The 23,590-nt window shown below is 42.3% G+C and overlaps 1 protein-coding gene across 1 annotated transcript in view; it reads right to left on the bottom strand.

Annotated features, from left to right (window-relative positions):
* Positions 1-22,865, bottom strand: part of MAPKAPK3 (MAPK activated protein kinase 3) — a 72,013-nt gene extending 49,148 nt beyond the window's left edge. Inside the window, exons 1-2 of the mRNA XM_077821505.1 lie at positions 22,762-22,865; positions 20,437-20,783 (exon numbers count right to left, since the gene is read on the bottom strand). Coding sequence (XP_077677631.1) covers positions 20,437-20,661 — 225 coding nt within the window. The 5' untranslated portion in view covers positions 20,662-20,783; positions 22,762-22,865. The remainder of the gene's footprint in view (positions 1-20,436; positions 20,784-22,761) is intronic.
* Positions 22,866-23,590: the final 725 nt, after the last annotated feature.

Genomic DNA, 23,590 nt, shown 5'->3' with positions numbered 1-23,590 from the left:
TCCCCTGTTCTGTTCAGTCCCTTTGAATCATCTGGCATTGACCACTGTCAGAAGACAGGATACTGGGCTAGATGGATCATTGATCTGACCCAGTATGGCCATTCTTATGTATGTTCTTAAGTTTTGGTGACAACAATTAAAAAGCATGTTGATAAAATAGAAACGAGTCAGAGAAAAGCCACAAGTACGATTAAAGGATTAGAAAACATGTCTTATAATGACATACTCAAGGAGCTCAATTATTTAGCTTAACAAAGGTGTGAGTCTACACTTAAAAGTTAGGTTGACATAGCTATGTTGGTCAGGAGTATGAAAAATGCATGCCCCTGACCAACAGAAGAATGTTTCTGTCAATGTAGCTGCCATTGCTTGCAGGAATGGTGTTCCTATGCTGATGGGAAAAACCTCTTCTGTCAGTATAGGCTGTGTCTACACTGTGGGGTTATGTCAGCATAGCTACAGTGACATAGCTACGCTGGTATAGTCTCCATAGTGTAGATGTACCCAAAGAGGTTAAGGGGTGACTTGATCACAGTTTGTAAGTATCTACATGGGGAACAAATATTTGATAATGGGCTCTTCCATCCAGCAGAAAAAGGTGCAACATGATCCAATGGCTGGAAATAAGGTATATGTTTTTAACAGTGAGGGTACTTAACCATTGGAACAACTTACCAAGAGTCACGGAGGATTCTCCATCACTGGCAATATTTAAATCAAGACTGCATGTTTTGCTAAAATATCTACTCTAGGAGTTATTTTGGTGAAGTTATATGACCGGTGGTAGACAAGAGGTCAGACTAGATGATCAAAATGGATCCTTCTGGCCTTGAATCAAATGCTCATCATCTATTGGAATGCAGACATACAGAATACCCCTCAGATCCCCAGTCTCCTTTTCCACTTGCCCTGCAGTGAGCAGTTTTCAAACCCCACAGGAAGGAAATGTAATTTTGACTCCACTCCCCACCTTATTGCAGTTTCCATCCTTGTGACCTTCCTCTGAAGTCTTTTCCTAGCCAAGATCATCCTGTGGAGGAGGGAGGGGAGGCAGTGATTTCCGCCCACTCCAAGATCCGTGATCCAATTTTCCGGGCATTAGAAAGAAAGCAATCTCCTTTGCACTCCCTGCTATTGGATTATAGGGCTGCACAGAGTCAAGCATAGCGAAGTATGAACAGGGCAATTCAAATGGAAAAGAATATGTTGCTATAATCAAAAAAGGTTTCTTAATGTTCCTAAATAGATTTCCTCTCCATTCCTCTACAGCAGTGGTTTTCTACCGGTGGTCTGAGGGCATCTGGGCATCCACAGACCATGTCTAAGATTTCCAAAGGGGTTTGCACCTCCACTTGAAATTTATTAGGAGTCTGCAAATGAGATAAGGTTGAAAACCACTGCTCTATAGTATTGTCACTGGATGCCTACTCAATGACCATGCACATTAGAGGAAAGGGAAAAATTCCAAGAATATTTGGAAGACTAATGTTCATTCCTTCATTAAACTGGGGATAAAACAGAGGGAGGAAAAGTAAGACATCGCAAAGGTGGAAAACAAATGCCATTCTAGGAGTTTCAACCCTTTCTTAAGCAAGCTGTGAAACACACCTCCAACTGCCTCTTACAGGACCCTGCCTTTCTCCTCCTCTCCCTGCAGCAGTTTCTTTCTGTGTCAGCCTGCAATGTTGGCTCACTTCCAAAAGTCAGTATGTTTCTAAGATAAAAGCGTGGGTTTAGGAGAAGGAGAAAGAGGAGCTGGGAGGTGGGGGAAAGGGAGAAATAGCACTTATCTGCTTAGAGTCTGATCAAAAGTCACCTCTCTTATTCTAAACCTAGCAGGGGGAGCTGCAGCAACAGCTGCTTCATGAAATTGTAAAATGCTTTTTGAAGAGATGGATTTCACTGACATGATGTGCCATCCACTATCATTCTCCTGGACATGATGTGCCGGGGAATCAGGGAAATATCCACACTAAAGCCACGTTAACAGAAAGGCAGATTGTCCTACTGGTGTAGCTGCAAGTCCCTCTCTACAGAGCTGAGCTAACATTTCACACCAGGCAAGTGGCAGGAGGAGGAGGAGGAAGCTGCCAGTGATGTTTATTCCATCTGTGCAAGAGAAGGATCACAGAGACAAGTCAAGTTGGGGAAGGAGAAGAGTCACTGATCTATCATTGCACAGCACTTCATGAGACTCAGTAGATTATCTACCCATTGCCGGTTTTCTCTCCCTGGATCTAAATGGTGTGGTCATTTTCAACTCTCATACATTCCACATCTTGTAAAAATCTCCTTCTTTATTTATACTGACTGTTAGGTACATATATGGGCGTGCACACACACACACACAAAACTACCCCCATTTTTAAACAGAGAGAGCATCAGTTGGTTTATCCTCACCCTTTCATAAAAGGGAGTGAGAGAGAGAGAGAGAGACTGAATTTTCTTATCCAAACTCACAGGCACAATCCTGACCAGCCAATTAACTACTCTTGGTACTAAGTGGGGGCACTCATGAGCCTCAAACAGATCCTGCAGTATTTGGTTCACGTGAACAATAGGATTGATACCTACAAGGCCTGTGTGGGTGCCACTTCAGCTCTCGCAAGTTCACTGGGGGATCTGGGTTCTACAGTACCTGAACTTCAAGATAAAATTCCAGCCACTGGGTACCCACTACACCCTAAGTGTCACCTTTCCTTAGGGGATAGGGTGAAGAACACAGTATTCTATTAAACCAGTATTAGATAGCACCCCATAATCCCTAGCACTTTAGATAGAATGTTTCCCTGCTTGTTTCCTCTTTTTTGGGGTGGGGAAGCAGAGGAAAGCAGGGAGGTGGAGTAGAGACAGACAGATGCCTCTTGAAGACCTTCTGAATGGTAAGCTTAGGGGACAAGTCCAATAAGCACAACGTGTTCAGAGTGCACTGACAAACACTATCCACCTCCACCCCGCATCATTGCCCTTCAACACTGAAAAGGTGAAGAAGACTCTCACTCAAAAAAGCTAGGAAAGCTGCAGGGCCTGATGGCTTCTTTCCAGAATTTCTTAGAAACCTCAGAGTTAAAGGAGAGAAATGGCTGGAAGCACTGTTCTCCAATATCCATTCCTCATGGCTTGTCCGAGGGATCTGGTGTGAGGTTGTGGTCATAGCCATTGATAAGCCAACCATTGTAGTGGCCCATGTCACTCCTCTGCATGTTACATAAGGTCACGGAGAGAATATTATTGGCAAAGATTATGCCGCTTGTAGAAGCAATGTTACTAAATAAACAAGTAGGTTTCTGACCAGGCCACAGCTATACTGACCAAGTATTAGCTTGACCACCACACACTGAGGCGCAGTTCCAGTGAAAACCCAAGACTGGGGCAGTTTTCTTAGACTTATCTGATGCCTATGACACCATAGGGAGGAATGTCCTTCTCTTGAAAGCCTATGTTGATTGAGATAACTTTGCTATGATAAAACTCCTCCAAGATGTTTTGGTCAGCTATAGGTTTTGCTTTTTTGTTGGTGACCAGATCAGCAGGCCATGCACTCACAATGACAGCCTACCTCAGCAACCGGTTTAGCACCGATCTTGTTTAATATCTGCACCATTGACCTTCCCCAAACATTATGGAAATCAGTCTATGCTGATAAAATTGCTCTGACTACACAGGCATGAAATCTACCTACTACTGGACAAACCCTAACCAAAGGGCATTAAAACCACAGAATATTTCTTATATTGGAGGCTAAAACCAAAACTTACTAAGAATGTCATGTCAGCATTTCATCTAAGCAAGAGACGCTAGGATGGAGCTGCACCTGCACTTTGGTGGCTAGCAGCTTTTTGTTATCCCAACTTGAACTGTTGTGGCATGACATTAGACCAAAGCCTCACATACCACCAGCACCTGAAAAGTATCCACGGCAAAATAAAGAGTCGTGTAAATATTATCCAGAAACCAGCAGGAACAATGTGGGAAGCCAATGCAAATAAACTCTGCAGACCTCTTCACTGGCCTTTCTCCACTCTACTGCAGTCTTAAGAAAAAGAAAAAAAAAAGTTCAATTTGCCTCTTCCAGGCAGGGTTAGCATCTGTATGTATCTAGACTATATTGTCTAATACAGATACAATGATAAGTGTCTTAGAAATGCACGTATATGTACTAAAAACTCAAACTAGGGTTTCATGAATAAGGATACTCAGAAATTTCAAGTACTGGCGGTGGAAGGGGGTAGATGAGCACTGAATAATTTAAGTGCCAGAATTTAATGATAATACCTGGGTAGATAAAAATCAATGAGCTTAAAAAAAAATCCGATTTTTTTTTATTTAAATCGGATTTTTTTGGTAAAATGCTTTTTGACGAAAAAACCTATCTGAAGATTCATTATAGCTCAAAGATATCTCATCATGGAATAGGGATTATAAATTCTAATTCTAGAGTATGAGACAATATATTCATTTAATGTTTAAGACAAGTTTTGTAAATGAGTTCCAATAGTTCATCGATTATGGACCCAATCTTATGGGGTTCCAGGGGCTTCTGTATAGATTATTTAGGTTAATCTTTCTATCTACCCAATGGGACTCAGTGCTCACTCTAGAAGACATCATCAGAGATGCTCAGTTTTGCAGCTCTCAAATTGTGGATTTGTGTCTCCAGAGATAACATGCTTGTTAACAGCAAAAATGTTCTTAAATAAATAAATAATATATAGAGGTGAGAAATAACAGACCTCAACCCCATTGTCCCTCTGCAAATTTGTATATACAGAGTCAATCCCTTACCTCTCTCTAAAAGTGCAAAGTTTCAAAAAGTTCAATGAATGGGGGCGGAATAGATCTGGACAAGGAGAAGAAGTCTGGAGATAAATGTGAGAAGGCAGGGACAGGCAATAGGAACAAAAGTGAAATTGTTTGAGCAGCATATTCCAGAAGTCTTGAGGTCTTTCTGAGCGCAGCCTTCATTGATGTGAGATCTACCATACCATTCTCTCACTAGAAGGGAAAACCTATAATGGCAGCAGGCCGTAAAAGAAACCCAGTTTGGGAATATTTTAATGAAGTTCCTCTACCTGTGGGTAAGACAGGCATGGGTGCAAAATGCAAACAGTGCAATAAAGAAATGCAAGGCCTGGTTGCCCAAATGAAACATCATCATCATAAGTGTTCCTTCTCAGGAGGAAGATGCGTTGAAAGACGATGAAAGGAACATACATGTCTGATCATACAGGCTCTTCAGGTTGGTAAAACTTTTTTATTTCATACTTCTTTCTTAAGGACTGCCTGTCTTCCTTCTGGACTATTCTTGAATTCTCATGTTTGAGCAAAAAATATAGTTGTTACTCTATGGTGCAATCATTTTAGATGCAGTTGTGATAAAAAAATAAATAGCTGAAATAGGCAGATCTTCCTTTTACAATTTCACCTTTAAAGTAGTACTGAGTGTCAGTGAATGCAATGAGTAATACTAAATGAGCAGTATGGTAATAATAATTAAATAACTGCATTGACTTATTTTCTTTAGGAGAATCCACCCTCAACATACGGGATTCTGAAGACTATCCACCTTCCAGATCACCATCATTTTCTATAGTTTCAGAGTTATCCGCCAATGACACTGTTTCAGTCACATCATGTATGTCACATAGCCACAGTATATCACCTATAGCAAAAAGAAAAAAAAAATCTCCATCATCCAGAAACCACCATCGATAAGTTTGTGATAAGAACCAGCAGATTAGAAAAAGAGTTAATTGATGAAAAAATTGCCTGGTTTGTTTATGCAACAAAATCTCCTTTCCATATGATTGAGAACCCACACTTCATTAATATGGTTCAGTCATTAAGACCAGGATACAGTGCACCCAACAGAACAGATGTCGCAAGCAAATTGCTGGATAAAGTGTATGAAAGAGAAATTGAGCAGCGTGCAAAAGGTTTAGAGGGTGAAATTGTTAACCTAGGTCTTGATGGGTGAAGCAATGCCCACAATGATCCTGTTGTATGTGCTTGTGTGACAACAGAAGAAGGGAATGTCTTCCTTACAGAAACAATTGATACATCAGGAAATGCATACGCAGCAGAATACTTACAAGTAGCAGCAGCAAAAGCTATAACAAACTGTGAAAAAAAATGCAAATATCTAGTATGCAGCTTGGTCACAGACAATGCTGCAAATGTATCCAAGATGAGAAGAAATTATTTAGAAGAGAGTCCCAAGATAATAACATACAGTTGCAGTGCTCATTTGATGCACCTTCTAGCCAAAGGCTTCAGTGATCCAGAAATAAAGGCTAATGTCGTTGAAATTGCAAAATACTTCCGTAACAACCACTTTGCAGCAGCTGCTCTGAAAACAGTGGGAGGAACCAAGCTAACTCTCCCACAAGACGTGTGATGGAACTCAGGAGTGGACTGTTTTGAGCACTAGATCAAGAACTGGCCTAATCTGATGACACTTTGTGAACAAAATTGTGAAAAAATAGATGGCACTGTCACAGCCAAAGTTCTCAACATTGGGCTTAAGAGAAATGTTGAACACATGCCAAGTACCCTGAAGCCTATTTCTGTAGCCTTGAACAAAATGCAGGGAAACAGCTGTTTTATTGCTGACGCTGTTGAAATTTGGAAGGAACTGAGTGAGATCTTAAAAAGAGAAATATGCAATGATGGAGTTAAATTACAAGTATTAAAAAAACAAATGGGACAAGCACTATCTTCAGCTCTTTTTCTAGCAAATATTCTCAATGCTCGGTACCAGGGTCAAACCTTAGCTACTGAAGAAGAGGAGTTGGCTGTGACATGGACATCCAGCAATCATCCCTCCATAATGCCAACTATAATAAACTTCAGAGCTAAGAGTGAACCATTCAAGAAATATATGTTTGCTGATGATGTTTTAAAGACAGTCACACCAGTGAGCTGATGGAAGTCACTTAAGCACTTGGATTCAGAGACTGTTGAAGGGATAATCTCACTTTTAACAGCAATAGCTTCTTCTGCTGGTGTAGAAAGAATAATTTTCTTCCTTTGGATTTCTCCATTTGGAATGAATTAATCGTTTGGGACCTGAAAAAGCAGGAAAGCTTATTTTCTTTTCCAGACTATGAACAAACAGGAAAATGAAGGTGAAAATGACTGAGTTAGCTGCAGAAGTCAATATTTTAAATTTCTCATGTTGACCTGGCTAACATAGTCAATTTAATTTTTGGGTTGTTTTTTTTTAAAATAAATATTTCATTTAACTATTTCAGTTAAAAACAATTTTAACAAAAACAAACCTGATTTTAAAAAACCTGAATGTTTAACTACTATGACAGGGTCCGGCCAGATGGCTACAGGAGAGTGATAGAAGGCAGATATACTAGCCCCAGGTTAAGCAGGTCCCTTTTCCCTGTGTAAGGTAACAGGGAAGGTTCCAGAACAATCAGGAACTTTCTGGAAACAATTCAGACAGACAGGCTGATTAGAACACCTGCAGCCAATCAAGAAGCTGCTAGAATCAATTAAGGCAGGTTAATCAGGGCACCTGGGTTTAAAAAGGAGCTCACTTCAGTTTGTGGTGCGTGTGAGGAGCTGGGAGCAAGAGGTACTAGGAGCTGAGAGTAAGAACGCGTACTGTTGGAGAACTGAGGAGTACAAGCATTATCAGACACCAGGAAGAAGGTCCTATGGTGAGGAAAAAGAAGGTGTTGGGAGGAGGCCATGGGTAAGTAGCCCAGGGAGTTGTAGCTGTCGCACAGCTGTTCCAGGAGGCACTCTAGACAGCTGCATTCCACAGGGCCCTGGGCTGGAACCCGTAGTAGAGGGTGAGCCCGGGTTTCCCCCAAACCTCCCAACTCCTGATCAGACACAGAAGGAGTTTACTGGACTGTGGGTTCACAAAAACGGCCAAACTGAGGGCTGCCGTGAATCTCCGAGGCGAGCAAATCCACCAATAAGCGCAAGACCCACCAAGGTAGAGGAGGAACTTTGTCACACTACATTCAAAAATTCATATGCTTGTTTTGTCAAAATATTATGTTTGCTGTTGAAGAAAAAAAGTCCATAATACATAATGTTGTTGTTTTAGTTAAATAAAACAATTCAAATGTCTGTCTGGTGATGTTCTCCTCCTAATACAGCATGGCAAGAAAATCCTCCAAATATTAACGATTAACTTGTTGAATTGGAGATAGTTCACCTCCCACTGATTTCATAAATATCTGCTTCAGTTACCTGCGGTAAATAAAATAACCAAACAATCATTCATTTTCTGATATAGCTGTAAAACTAATCTGAAAAGTTTTCAAAATAAATCACTTAAAAATGTATAGTATGTACCTTCTAAAAATGAAACCTACATCTATCTGAGTTGTGAAGAATCATAATACTCAACAGAACTAACAGGAAAATGTAAACTAAAGCCCCAGTCCTGCAAAGATATACACAATATACTTATCTGTAGACATTAGTATTTGAGTCTACTTCAGTGGGACTACTCATGTCGCTAAACTTGAGCATGTACGTAAATCTGCAACACTGGGGCCTAAGTATCCATGCAGTACTCTATGGTCCACCCTTCATGCTATGAAACCTAGACTAGACCATCCTAGATGAGCATTGCCCTTGGCTAGCCAAATCTTCCACTGCTGCCTATCCCGTCTCCCACTACCTCCAGTCAATTTTATTCCTGGTCTGATCTCTTGCCCTCTTGTATACTACTCCTCGCCATCAAATTTTGTTACTATCTCAGGTTTTCTACTGTCTTCAACATTTAAAAGCCTATTGTCCTCAGCCTCTGTGTATTTTACATTTAAGCCTAATCTCAGAATCCCATGTGCATCAACTGTTTCCATTTCATTATGGCAAACACAGTAGACTAACAGCTCTGCCAATAAATCATACTTTAAAATACTACCCTAAAGAATTACTAATGCTACTTTCTCCCAATCTGAGATGCAGCAATTATTTAAAATATTTTAAGGGTGTCTATTGCCAGGGTGTCCAATGCCCTCTCCACTGCACCATTTTGCAAATAAGTCCAAAAAGGTAGTGGCAGTAAAACAAAATCTCAAAGAATATGGAACATTTTTCCAATCTCTTCAGTCCCTAACCTACTGCAAGGAAGAAACTAGATATGTTGCACAGCTCTAGGAAATGTATTTAAGAGTGTCTCCCTCTCCATTTCTCCCACTTACTCCACGAACATATTTATACTCTTCCCTTTGTGACTGAAGCAGCATAGTCAGAAGCACCCATTCTCACACAATGAGTAAAATAGCTGTCTTCATTTTGTTCAGATTCTGAAGTTCTATCACTTAAAATGCTGTAAAATCTGCTCTAGGATTTTTCACACACTTAAATATTCCCTTACATGGCTAGGTTGTCATACCCATGTCACTGAACTTTCTTATTAAAAACACAGCCATTATTATTTTACTTCTTACCAACTGCATGTCGGATATTTGCCATACCCATCACTTGCACACAAAAGCATATGTAAAAGAAACTGCATGTAACTGAAACAAGTTACCTGAAGTTCTGGTTCAGTTTGTTCAAATGAAGAACCATTTGAACCACAGTGCAAGTGAGCGCGTAATAACTGATTTCCCTCTCCTTCCCAATACCAGATAATTAGCATTTCATTAAGCAACAGAGAAAGGAGGAGCCTGACTAGCTATCATTATTGGACAGGCTATTGACTAACAGAAGCTCAAAAGAGGAAGGATGGTGAAACCCCTGCTCTAAGAATGCTCAAATACAGGTCACTAGAGTAATCCTAGAAGGGAGAAAGGAGTGTCTTAATTCACTTCATGTAGTTTTCCCAGACCTGAGGAGTAGCTCTGTGTAGCTCAAAAGCTTGTCTATCAACCACAGAAGTTGGTTCAATAAAAGATATTACCTCCCCCACCTTGTATCTAATTGATTAAGGTTTCTACAGAGAAGCTGCAGTGGGGTGAAGTAGTCATATGCAGAACATACACAATGTTGTTGTTTTGTTACAAAATAAAGTTGTTTAGAATATATACACTGAATGTCCCCATAGGCTTGAATTAAAATGGTATACTATAATATAAAAAATAAAAATCAAAACAAACACACATAATTCCCCTCAATCCTTCCAATACCGACAACATCTGCATTTGGAGATCACAGCACTCATACCATTAATAGTGCAAAAACTGACATGTGAGACACAACACACTCAGCAGCTATCATCAATACTTTCACCTCCTTTTGTTAATGAACTTCCACCCAGTCTATTCTCACTTTATACTAATACCCTCTTCCAGGATCCAGTCTTGGACCATTGTTCCTCTTCAAGTCTTCATGTCCTTCCTAAAATTTCTCCTAGGCACTCCACCCCACATTACAGGATACACACAGTTTCCTGGCAAATATATTTTAAAAAATCTTTAAAAAAAAAAAATGACTGAACACTACAAAATGGTTAAGGCAAATTACCTAGTACAGTTCTAGAAAGACAAGGTGGTGAGGTAATATATTTTATTGGACCAACTTCTGTTGGTGAGAGAGACAAGCTTTCCAGCCACACACAGCTCTTGTGACTGACACGGCCACAACTACACTAGTACACTAGTACATAACTGAGACGTTCCCCAGCTCTCTCTCTCTCGCTCTCTGGTGTTGGAAATCCTGTCAATTTCCAAATATTGTAAAGTGAAGAACCTAATGAGACACAACCCAGTTAATCCTGCCAGAGGTTTATCTTGTAAAACAACAAATTCCAGCATAACAGATACAGACAATGCACAGATTTTCCCTTTTGCTACCCAGATTATTTGTGTACATAACTGGAGGATTCCTACAGTACAGAATAACCTCTCCCTGTGGACAAGCTCTTACACGTGCATAACTTTATGCATGTGAATGACATGAGTAATGTCCATAAGCACTTGCAAAATCAGAGCCTAGCTTCTTTCTCTCTCCTTGGCTAGCAGAATGCTATATTTGCTGAGGTGGTATATTTAGCAGCAGGGAAAGAGAGAGAATCAGCTACTTCCCTGAAGCATGGGTAATATCACTGCAAGCTAACACAAAGGACTTTCATAGCACTTTATTTGTTTCAAAACACAAAAGTTTGTACAACTTTCTTGCAGAGATACACATTTCATTAAGGTTCATAAACATGACCCAATCCCGTTTAAAATCCTCAGTGTTGGTCTCATTGACTTATTGGAGCAGAGAATTCTACAGGTTCACTAAATATTAATAAAGTAACACGCTGTTTAAGAATGGGATTTTCCTAAGGGAGTTAGGTGTCCAAGTCCCATCATTAGGTTCCTTTGAAAACCCAATGCCCTTTAAGTGTCCTCTTGGTTTCAAATTACAGCACAGGGTGAAGGGATAGATCATTTTTCACACTACCTTCATAAAAAGGCTGTTAGCTAAAGGGAAAGAGGATGGTGCATCTATGTGTTATTTTAGTTATAAACACAAACTGAACGCTGCAGGTTCTGCATGTATGCAAGTGCTTTGTTGTTCACAGAAACTTTCTTTTAAACACAGAGGACAACAGCAGTATCCTTGAGATTGGAGAGTCTGAAAGAACAGGAACGCTTCAGAGTATCAAGCCAATGTCAAGCCCCGTCACCCTCCCATGTGTCAAATTTTGATTGTAAATTGATTGGAAAGGGAAGAGAACAAAATAAAAGGCTTTTACTCCTCACAGAAACAATGGAGACCTTGTACTGTAGTGTGGCTCCAGCAGGAGCTTCTACTGTGGAGAGGCAGCTGAGCCAGAGAAACCCACCCTCCCCCTCTTCCCACCTTCAGGCAATGACATCTTTGCTATTAACAACTCTGTTGCTGTGGCAACCAGACTGCTTTTGACAAAGCCACATTGACTGAAAGCAACATGTGGGAAACCGGAATCGTTATAAAGCCCTGTGAGAAATGAATTCTTAAAAAGAAAAAAAATTAGGATTTTAAGTTTTTGATAAAACAACAAACAAGCCCCCAAACAGACACACAGACTTGCAAACAAGGAGAATGTTTTGGTAGCAGGGCTTCTATTGTGCACTAAACCCTATGGTATTGTGAACAGGGCTTTAAATATCCCACAACAGTAATATCCAATCTGCCATAAACTTTAGAGAGATCCTAGATTTTCAGGATATATATGCACAGCACAGTGTGCAAGAAAGACACTAGTAGTTCACCATCCAAGCATTTCCCTCTCTCCTCTCCCTCAAAAAAATATTTAACTGAAAACCAATAATGGTTATAAGTTACCTTACCGACTCACATGTTTGTAAGGGATAACAGAGATACTGACTCTTAGGGGCATCACGGCTAGTTCACAAGGCAAATCACTCTCAGTAACCAAAATCTCAATGGAGAGCAACCAAATGGTACCATTCTAGCTACTCTCTGTGGCTTCCAGAGATGGGGCCCTGAATTTGTATGTTTTAGCAGTGCATTCCAACAGAATTCTGCACTTCTCAACTCCACCCTTGAAATAGGCATAATAAATCTGTCCCAGACAATAGCTGACTCAAATGCCACAAGCTGCTTGAGGGCCTTTTACTTAACCTTTAGAACACTCAAAACAGGAATTGGGAAGACCTAATATTTTTGGGAAAAGGCCTGTGGAGAAGAGCCAGATTGTGAACTGACAATAGGTCAGACCCGAGAACAGTGCAACTTTAATAAGCTTTGGCTCTTTGGTTGTGTCTGAAATTACATTTTAAAGATGAAACATTCAGACTATTTTATCAAAACTTTGGCATTGTTAAAGTTGCTTTGGAATAAATTAATTTTAAACATTTTGTGTTTCCTATTTCTCTCAAAGCAGTTTTCAAACGCCTCAGCATGAAATGCCATATTGTAAAGATTCAGAAAATAGGAAGCCCAGGGCCGATTAGCAGGCTGAACTAGAATTCTTTCCTCCTTTCAGTTTAGAGGTATTAAAATGCAAGGGAGTTATAGCTTAATCTCATTAAGAGAGCTTTGAATCATCTTAAATACTTAGGAAGTCTGTGTAAAAGTACCAGAATCCAGACAATTTATATGCTCTAATCCTGAGAGGCTGTTGGTTCCATTGGTTAAAAAAGAGACATTCTCATGGTTTTCCAGTCAAATAGGTTTCTACTCTAGTCCCATCACTGGACACATGTACACCACATTGCTGTTCAAGAAGGTTTCCATGTGGAACGTGCAGTATTAAAACCATGAAGCTGAGCAGTTCAACAAACTCTTATTGTGGCAAAAGAAATAAGGACTGCTAAACAGCAACCATTGCCATTGGTACATTACGCATAGTCCTAAACAGTTTGACTTTTTAAATTAAATACATCTTTAAGTCAGGAAAATCAAGAAAAAAAAATGGGAGTGTAGCTATTATTGCATAATATGGAACAATAAACATTTCATGCTAACAATGGCTGCTTTTCAAGAGTGAATGAAATGTAGTTCGCAAAATATTTTAGAATGGAGTGTTGTACAGATGTGAACTGATCAATTTACATCTGCTTTAAATTGGTTCACTTAATATACAATTAAAATATTAATATTAAACATTCTATGTATGCTAAGCACTTTTATCTATTAAGTGCCTTAGGTGCATGTTGGTCCCAATTACCACAGAATGTTGCTAATCTGTGCTCCCTATCACTTTAACACAGGAAAATTGGGGTCTCTCCCCATTTTTTGGGCAGAGATTTAATAGCAGAGGGCTAGCAGGACTCCTCGTTTTTCTAAGACTGCATTACTTGTACACAAGATACTGTACCACGTTTACTAGTGCACTATGAAGGAGAAACGGACCTGAGCCTTGACATTCAAAGGAGGATGTGATTTTCCTCATATTGCAGAAGGCTGGATCAGACGTTCCTGTTCAGGCATCCCTATGCTGCGATGTATTACCAGACGTAATTAAAACTGGAGCAGACTTGCTAAATAAATGAACATTTTGTTATTCTAGCTTACTGGGTGCTTACATTAAAGCTGATATGGAAATCCAGTTATCTGCAATGAGATGCCCAGTCAGTGTGAATTAGTGAGGTTCTACTGTCGTTAAATGGAACAGAAGGATTTAGACTATAAAGGGGGAGAGATGGGGAGAAGGGTCATCTATTCCTAAAACAGAGAGATCTTAGTCAGGTCTGATGGACAGACAGACACACATGATAAGATTTGTATCTGTAACAGTTTTTCAGATCTTCAAATCTGCTTGAAACCACAGGGACACGCCTTGATCTTCCTAAGCTTTGTTACTACACATGTCTGGATGGAACATGTTTCAGCTTGTTGGCACACTACAAGAGAACATAAAAAGCACAGAGGAAGCAGCAATACAGCTTGCTTTTCACAGAGACCTTAATCGTTTTACAGCATTCCCTTTCTTTCTGCATTTCCACCTTACAGGCTTGATGAGTTAGCTTCCACCTGCTATACCCCTATTATACAACTCTTCTATGGTTAGAAATCAGCCCAGGCTGGCAATAAGCACAAGAGACCACTAGACTAACCAACTTATTTACATCTGTAAAGTGCAAGCCAATTGACAAACTCCATTGATAACCAAACCAAAACAACTAGTCCATAAGATGTAGCAGTTCTAGACCAACTGCAGACAGGTAAGTGCTTGAATGATCCTGGTCTTTCAAGTAACCCATTGATTTGCAAAAAGTTTCTTGGAACAGATAAAATAATCCACTATCCACCCAGTGGATGTTTATTTTAGGTATTTCATATATGTTCTGGGCTTGGCATCTAAGAACAAAGTTCAGGGTACCAGTCTCACACTATCCATATTTTAGGTTCTACTCCAGCTCAGGTGGAATCTCCCTGAAGTATGCTTGTTTCACCCAGCATCTGCCTTCTCCCTCATCCCATTAGCTCCCTGGAGCTGGAGCTCATTACATGTAATCGTTTGTGATAATGATTCTAGGAGTCCTGTACCAATGAGACAGACTGGTTTAAATAGATGGCAAGGGTTAAAAAATAAATAAATGAGATTAAGATGAAGTGTCCTGTAGTCGGAAGTCCTAAAATTCCACCTACAAAACACAATCACTCTTACACCCTTCACAAAATTCCAACTCTGATAATTATATTCTGACACCCTGAATTCCCCTGCAGTTTCAGTATGACACAGCATTCTTATTTCCTGTCCTAAAATGTTGCACAGTGTTGTTTTGCACTGTTACACAGTTGGAATTCTTCACTCTAAAGGATGACTTCAGAGTTAAAGAGATTTAATACCAACTTCCATCCACCAGGAAACTTGCTAACATTTATCGTTCTGTATCAAATCATCAGCTGAAAATCACTTCCACATTCTTCAAGAAGCAAAGGTATTGATCCTTCACAGGAAAATGCCAGCCCAAACATCTCAGGAAAACGGCAATGATTTTATGCACTACAATCATAACCGTTGCCTATATCTGCACTTCGAAAATGTTGATTCACTGTCTTGGTCTCAGTCAAGTAAAACTGCACATTTTTTGCACTCTGTAAATGCTATCCTCATATGAACTTTGTATTCTCTCTATCAAACTTATTACCCTCTCAGGTAATAATAAAAAAGGCACTTAAGAAAGCAAAGGTTACCTGCAACATAGGTAAGTTTCCTGTTGCTGAGCTGTTCTGATGTGAATTCAAGGCCTGCTTTCCAGAAGCTGGGAATGGGCAACAGGGGATAGATCACTTGATGATTACCTTTTCTGTTCATTCCCTCTGGGGCACCCGGCATCGGCCACTGTCGGAAGACAGGATACTGGGCTAGATGCACCTTTGGTCTAACCCAGTATGGCCTCTCATGTTTTTATATGTCCTTATGTTCTCAGGGCAGGATGTCTGGCCATTAGCTTATGGGGAGCCATAATCTCTAACTCTTAACTTTTCCAGCAGCCAGAAGGTGACAGCCTAGTTTGTTCTAGGCTAGAAGACCTGAGGGAGCAGGCCCATTCATACACCCAACTCACGTTGCCCTAACCAAGATGGAGGCTGTTAGCGTATAGTGTGTGTGTGCACACGCAGGAGGGAAAAAGTCACAGGCAGCCACTCTGCCATTTCAGTCCTTTTTCATAGTGTATCAAAATGCTCCAACTCACCAGGATACAGTGAGAGCCCAGTGACAAAAGGAAAGAAGAGGCTCACTCCTGCTGATGCTATCCACCCCACAGTCTGAGGAAAGCTGTTTTCTCCCTCCACACAGTGCTAGGCTCCAGGGCAAGAGGAAGCAGTGCTCTAACGATCTATCTGACCAGCTTCTCATCCACTAGCAGCAGTTCATCGCCACCCTGGAACTGAGCACTGTGCAAGCACAGAAAAGTCTCCATGACCCAGAAGACCCTCCAGCCTCCTCACCTTTTTTGATCCACAATCTCCATCCTATAAACCTAAATCACATCATCCTCAGTTCCACAGAGCTTTGTGGGATAGGGTGGGTCATGGGATGATTTTTTTGACCACTTTGTGATTCTCATTCCACAGAAGAAGAAAAAAAAGAAGCGTTGAGAACCACTGGCCTTTTTCAAGAAGGCAACTTTCAGTAACCCTCATGTTTATCATCTTTGTCCCAGGTAGAAAGCTGGCCCAGATTTCTTTATCCCGATAAGGAAGGGACATAATAGAGAGCTTGCGAGGAGAAGGGAAGTTAAGTATCAGCATTTTCTCTAAGTCTAGCTCCACAGGGAAGTAGAACTATGAAGAATGGGGTCAGGACACAAAGGAAGGGACAAAAATGCAGGAGGGCTTGTAACATCACCTAAGTTATGGAAGTGAATCTAGGTCAGTTGCCTACCCGGTAGAAAAATAATAGACGTGTGGACTACTCAAAATTGCCTTCTAGAACGCCACTGTCCTGCAGACCAGTTTGTTTACTCCTCCACCCTTATTGTTTGGAAACATTGCTGTACAGCCAATGTGTCATTACACGTATAAGCAAGTAGCCAGATTAGATTTTCTTAACTGTGGCAGCAGTGTGGGTGGCATTTCAATCTAATGGAAGCAAAGGCGACAGTACTTTTAAAAAGCGTATAACAGAACACTATGCCAACCAGAGTAAACGAAGCCACATAACACTTCAGAAAAATAAGCAACGCCACAGTTAGAGCCCCTGCAGTATCCTGGGAGGATGCCTTGTGTTTTTCCAGTCTAAAATGATTAGTGAAATTCTAACTAGTTCCAATTACAGGCATGGACTAAAGGAGACAACAGAGACCTCCCAATTACAGTATGTAGTGCTTGACTGACACATGGCTCTGTGGATGAATGTTTCTGCCTCTTCAAGAGTTTTTCTCTTGAGTACCTCCGTAAAAATTCCTTCCATTGAGTAAGCTCTGTGCTGGCTTTGTTCCCTTGTGAAAGAAAACCTGCAGGCAGAAAGCAGTGCCATCTGCCAAGTCAGGGGCAGCTTTGATGTGAGAGTTTGGTGGTGAAGAGAACCTACGGTTGATAAGGTCTACCTTCAGCAGCAAGAGGAGGTTTTGATTTTGTTCAGGGGACTTGGTTACAGGGAGCAGAGAAGTAATGGAGGAAGTGGGTGCGCGCATGCACAGGTATATGTAGAAAACACTATGTATTATACAACACACACAAATAAAGCCTTAAAAATACCCACCTCTGTCCCTCTTTTCAGCTTTTGGCTCCTTATACAAAAAAGTACACACAAGGTAACGTTTGCATTTCTCTACTTTTGACATTTACATGTCAAATAGGGAGTCTTTTTTAAATAATTCATCCGCACCTACTGTTTAACCCCACCAATGTGAGACAATCACATGCAGCTTGGGAATAGAGAGCTATGTAAACTGAGAACTCTTGAGCCTATTTCCTCCAAAAGGAGGACAAGCCCTACACTGTACAATATAAAAGCAGAGTTTCTGAACAGAACATATTTCCAGAAGGTTTTACACAGCTATTTTGTCTGGATGGGCTGTTCTGAGGTCCCATGAGGAGCAGGAGAGGGACTTGTGCTGCTTGGTTCAGGATCCCCGTGAAACAATGACAACATCCTCCCTGAACACTGCCACCTCTGTAAGTATCTTTAGGGCTCAATACAAGATTCTTCTGTTCAGGACAATTAAACCATTTTGTCTCTCCTTCCATGGTTATTTTTTTCTTTGCCATTTTTTGGGAGTGGCTACACTCTGAGCCATTGGCAGTTTTACATAATTGCATAATTCATTTTGTATTCGGCACTCTGATCCATAGTGGTGAAAACTGTATACACAGAATAAGGCATCAGCTGCTGTTTTGGCTCCCCATGGCCTTTACACACATCTTAACACCTTTCTGGCCATTTCAGCAGAAAAAGGGAGCACTCCCTGAAGTGCAGACATTCCACTGGAACATAACAACAGGACTTCAGTGATATACCAGGTACATCACAGAGAATATAGTTTTGGTTGTGTATGTGGGAGGTGAGGTAGGGGATGGGGTTTTTTGTGCCCTAAGTATGTTAGCACTGAAGGGATTAACTGATTTTTCAGCCTCATTTTTGATTACAGGGAACCTCTAAATTGGATGTCTCAGATCCCTTCCTCCATCATTAGTTCTTCCTGCTCATTAGGCAAAGGGAAGCCTGTTAAAAAGCACATTACCTTTAATTTCTGACATTCTTCTCTGTAGCTTAATCAGTATTGAATTAGGTTTTTAATATTACATCTATATCCAGGACGGAGTATAAACAAGTCAGTGTCTGTATGAAATTTTAGTTTGTACTGACTTCATTAGTGCTTTATATGTAGCCTGTTGTAAAACTAGGCAAATATCTAGATGAGTTGATGTACCCCATGGTAGACCTCTGCGCACCCACAGGGGTACGTGTACCCCTGGTTGAGAACCACTGCTCTAGAAAGTAAGCTCACATTTTAAAAATGTCTAGCTCTTAGAGCTGCAATGAAAACCTTGAAAATGTGAACCAAGCATAAACTTATATAATGAGGCCTGCCTGAGTCTGCAGACACAGTGAAACAGCTTTGAATGTTAATTGTTCCCTTCATTTTAATGAGTTAGGTCTGAAAATTAAATAAGTGTCAATATTAACTAATTCACTACGACAGACATGGCTACAACTACACTCCATGATTCACTGCTGGTCATTTTAATCAGAAGCAACAAGCTAACGTACCTATCTGACAATCTCAAACACCCTCCTATGCCTGCCTGTGTGCCAGAAGCCTCAACATTCCCCCACCTGCCAAAACCTGCAACTCCATCCTAATAAACTTCTGCAATTCAACTATGCATTGTCAATACAGAAATCAGCATGAAAACTGAAAATGCGAGGAATGCATTAATTAGTCCCTTTGTTATTTTGAGGCCACATTTTTGTACAAATTGATGTTTTCATGTTTAATCAATTAAAAGTCTCTTTTTTAAAATTTAAATGAAACTGTCCAACCAGCATACTACAGAATGCAAGAACCTTGCTGTAGAATTCAGGTCCAGCCTGCTAGAGACAAGGTGTTGTCTATACCTCAACAAGTCATCCAGAAGATCACTAGCAGATTTGTCCTACTCTCTGCCAATGCATTCAGGGTTTGAGGGTGGGGACAGAAAAAGGTATCTGAAGTCTTCTAGATATTCTAGTTATCCCAATTAATGCAAAAGAAGCAGTACTGCATTCTGAGGCAGTTCACAGAATTTTGTTGCTTATGCTTGTTTACAGATTCAGTGAAGATTAACTTTGTCACTATTAGGGTTAAATTTGTAATTAAAAAAGAAATCTTAAATACTGCACAAACCGATAGGTAAGCCCTACACTTACTAGTGCAGGTTTCCTGCTCTATTTATATAAATGACACTTATTACCCTAATATTGGCTCATCATTGGTAAGTGGGTAAACACATCTGCCCAAACCGGATATCTCTGATCTGTTTTCAGATGCCCTACTCTTTTGGAAGTAGATAAGAAAATGGAATTACTCACTCACCCTGCAATTTTTATTCAACAACTAGAAAATCTCCTTAAAGTCCTAAGAAATATTTTATAAGAAAAACAAACAGACAAATATTTGTCAGGGACTCCTTTCCATCAGAACTGTAAGTCTTGGACTCCAGGATCCAAATTGCCCTTTAGTACTTTTTTTAAAGACGGAAAACCAGAAGAGTGGCAATACACATAAAGGCATCAGGCCCTAGACCTATTGCAACAGATTCTTGACTGTTGATTGCATAGTATCCATATTAAAAACCCTGGCTAAACCACTCAGGAGTTGGGGTTTTTCAGTCCAGGTAGAAAAGCACAGTCAGTTATATAAATGATAATTGTTACAGAAACTCACTCAGGAACAGTCTGAAAAAGACCTCTTGAGTTTGGACCAACATACTGCTACACTAGACTGTCTCTCTACATATCCAAGAATCTCTAATACATCCATCTCTGTTTTACCTAGGCATCAACAGAAAAGATGGCCTTCTATGGGATTTTGAGATATGAGCTTTGGCCTCAAAAATGTATACAAGGAAATGTCTACGTACCTTTAAAGCACATTTCTGCTCTGTCACCTTGTTAAAACACTCCAGTACTTTGCCATTAACACCCAAACCTAGCACCCGTTTGGAGAGCTTGTAGTCATCTGTAACTGCATGTTTTTTTATTTCTCCCCAGACATGGACAGCTCCCCCAGGCAAGGATTTCACATTGCTCTTGCTGTCCTCATGACTCTCTGGCTGGGGCGCCTGCTCGCCCTCACTTTGTTCCATAGCACTGAGAAGTTAGAGGTTACAGAGGTAGACACCAGATCCTCAGTACGATATCCCCCCAACTCAGCAGATCAAAGCAAGTGCTTCGAGGAGTCCATTTGGTTGTATTTCACTCAGTTTTCCTAAACAAGAACGCAAATAAATATTAGCAATGTACTTGGTAGAATCAAACTCCGCTCCTACACAAACTCCTCTCTCTCCTCCCTTCTTCATATTTAGACATCTGGCAATACCAGACTTACAAATGACTGAAGATGGCTGTTCACATCAGAAAAGTAACTTTCATCTATCAGCATAAAGAACTTAACCAAGTTGCCTTGAATCATTTATTCACAGGTAACAGTCAATCACTATTTATCTACACTGTGGCAGAGCCTGAGGCCTGAGCCATGGACCCAGACCCCACTGTGCCACGTGCTGTACAAACACAACAAAAAGATGGTCCCTATTAGGGTGACCAGAGGGCAAGTGTGAAAAATCAGGACATGGGGTGGGGGGTAATAGGTGCCTATATAAGAAAAAGCCCCCAAAATCGGGACATCTAGTCACCCTAGTCCCTATACCCCAAGGAGCTCACAATCTCTAATAACAAATGTTGAAGACAGTTTTACCTATGATCTGAATATCAGCCTTACAGGACTGAACAGTGACTGAAAGGTTCAAAATTTATTAATTTTATCAATTAATTACAGGCCTAAGTGAACCTGGTTTCAAATGAGTCACTGATCACCGACTCAGGATAAGGACTTGGTAGAGAGGTAGAAGGAAGCCCTAAATAAGATGTTGCCTAGTTGCCCTGGTACATAAGCTGGAGAAAAAGCAGGGGGGAGGATGTCCCCAGCTGAGGGGCAATAATAAATCAAAATTTATTAATTTTATCAATTAATTACAGGCCTAAGTGAACCTGGTTTCAAATGAGTCACTGATCACCGACTCAGGATAAGGACTTGGTAGAGAGGTAGAAGGAAGCCCTAAATAAGATGTTGCCTAGTTGCCCTGGTACATAAGCTGGAGAAAAAGCAGGGGGGAGGGTGTCCCCAGCTGAGGGGCAATCTGACTATCCCAATGCACAGGTCAAAAGGAAGAAATTCCCAAGATATAGGATTGAACAAGTTGCTGGGAGAAGGAAGCCCCCAGCCAAGGGATTACCTGGCAATTCCAGTGCAAGAATAGTCCCTAGGTGAAGACAGATTGGGGGGAGAAGGACCTTAGGTGAAGAATCACCTGGCCACTCCAGTGCTGGGTCAAGAAGAGGGGCAGGTGATATCCACGTATTTCATTTCACCTAAGGATATACTTGGCTGCCCTGGTGAAGAATTCAGGGGTGGGGTAAAACATGTGAGGAGTTATGTGGCCATCCTGGTGCACAGGTCAAGGGTATGGGGGAAGAAGGCCTTCAAGTGAGGGTTTACCCAGCTGCTCTATTGTAGAATTCAAGGGGGTGAAGGCCCTAGATGAGAGGTACATGACTACCCCCAATTCAGCATCCAAGACTGGGGGGGTGGGGGGGGTGGGATGGTATATGTGGAAAAGCTGGCCCCAAGATGAGGTGGTAATGACTGCCCTGGTGAAGAATCACAGGTGAGAGCCCCAAAGTAAGAAGTTACCTGGCTAACCTACAGCAGACTGGAGGAGAGGAGACCTCAGGTGAGGTGTAACCTAGTTCCCACAATTAGAGCACTCTGGGGCATAGGAGGAGGAGGATTAACCTTGGCTTCCCCTGGGGTACAGCTGGGTGGCAGGTGAGGGCTGCTCTGGGCTTCCTCTAGGCCAGGTCACAGAGGTGGGGGGAAGGACAAAAGAGTGGGCTCACCTGGGTTTCCCCCAGGGCCCTGCCAGGTGGAAAGGAGGGGCCCAGGTGAGGACCCACTTGGGTTTCCCCCAGGGCCCAGCTGGGAGGGTGGGGCTCAGGTGAGGGCCCACTTGGGTTTCCCCCAGGACACAGGCAAGGCCCAGGTGAGGACCCATCTGGGCTTCCCGCAGGACACAGGCGGTGGGAGGGGCAGAGCCGGGCAGGTTACCTGGCTGCCCCGCGCAGAGCTAGGGGCGGGACGGGCCCAGGTGAGCCTGCCCGCCGCACTATTCGGGGGGGGGGGTTACCTTGATGTGCCCGCCGCAGGTGAGTTGGGGGGGCGGGGCTGGTACAGCCCCGGACCGCCTCCCGCACAGGGTCCGGCGCGGTCCGTACCCCCAGCAGCCAGGAGAGGCGGCCGCTCATGTGACGTCCCGGTCCCGCCTTCCTGCTACAGCCGGTCCCGGCGGAGACACGCGGCCCAGGGGAGTGGCAGGAGCACGTGGTGCGCCAGCTGTCGGGGAAGAGGAGGGAATGCACAGGGTCCTAGCCAGGCGGGGCGGGGGCACAGGGTGCCAGCCAGCCATGGGGAGTGTGCGTGGGGGGGTGGGTGATGCACAGGGTGCCAGCCAACCATGGTGGGGAGTGGGGGGCCACGGGGTGCCAGCCAGCCGGGGCAGGGGGGATACACAGGATACCAGCCAACCATGGAGAGTGGGCTGTGGAGGGGGAGATGCACAGGGTGCTAGCCAGCTATGCAAGGGGGGGGGGGGCACAGGGTGCCAGAAAGCCATGGGGAGTGGGGGGGGATGCACGGGGACCAGCCAGCCATGAGGGGAGAGTGGGGGGGGAGGGTCGGAGATGCACAGGGTACCAGCCAGCCAGGGGGGAGTGGGGCACACAGGGAACCAGCCAGCCAGGATGGAGGGGGGATACACAGGGTACCAGCCAACCATGGGGAGTGGGCTGTGGAGGGGGGAGATGCACAGGGTACCAGCCAGCCATGGGAGTGGACTGACAGGGGGAGACGCACAGAGTACCAGCTAGCTGAGAAGGGTGGGGTGCACAGTGTACCAGCCAGCCAGGGGTGAGAGGCACAGGGTACCCTCTAGCCAAGGGGGGAACGCACATGGTATG

This window comes from Eretmochelys imbricata, chromosome 7 (genome assembly GCF_965152235.1).
Source record: "Eretmochelys imbricata isolate rEreImb1 chromosome 7, rEreImb1.hap1, whole genome shotgun sequence".
Taxonomy (NCBI): domain Eukaryota; kingdom Metazoa; phylum Chordata; order Testudines; family Cheloniidae; genus Eretmochelys; species Eretmochelys imbricata.
The sequence above is the reverse complement of the archived record's forward strand: the minus strand, read 5'-3'. Positions and strand labels throughout refer to the sequence as shown.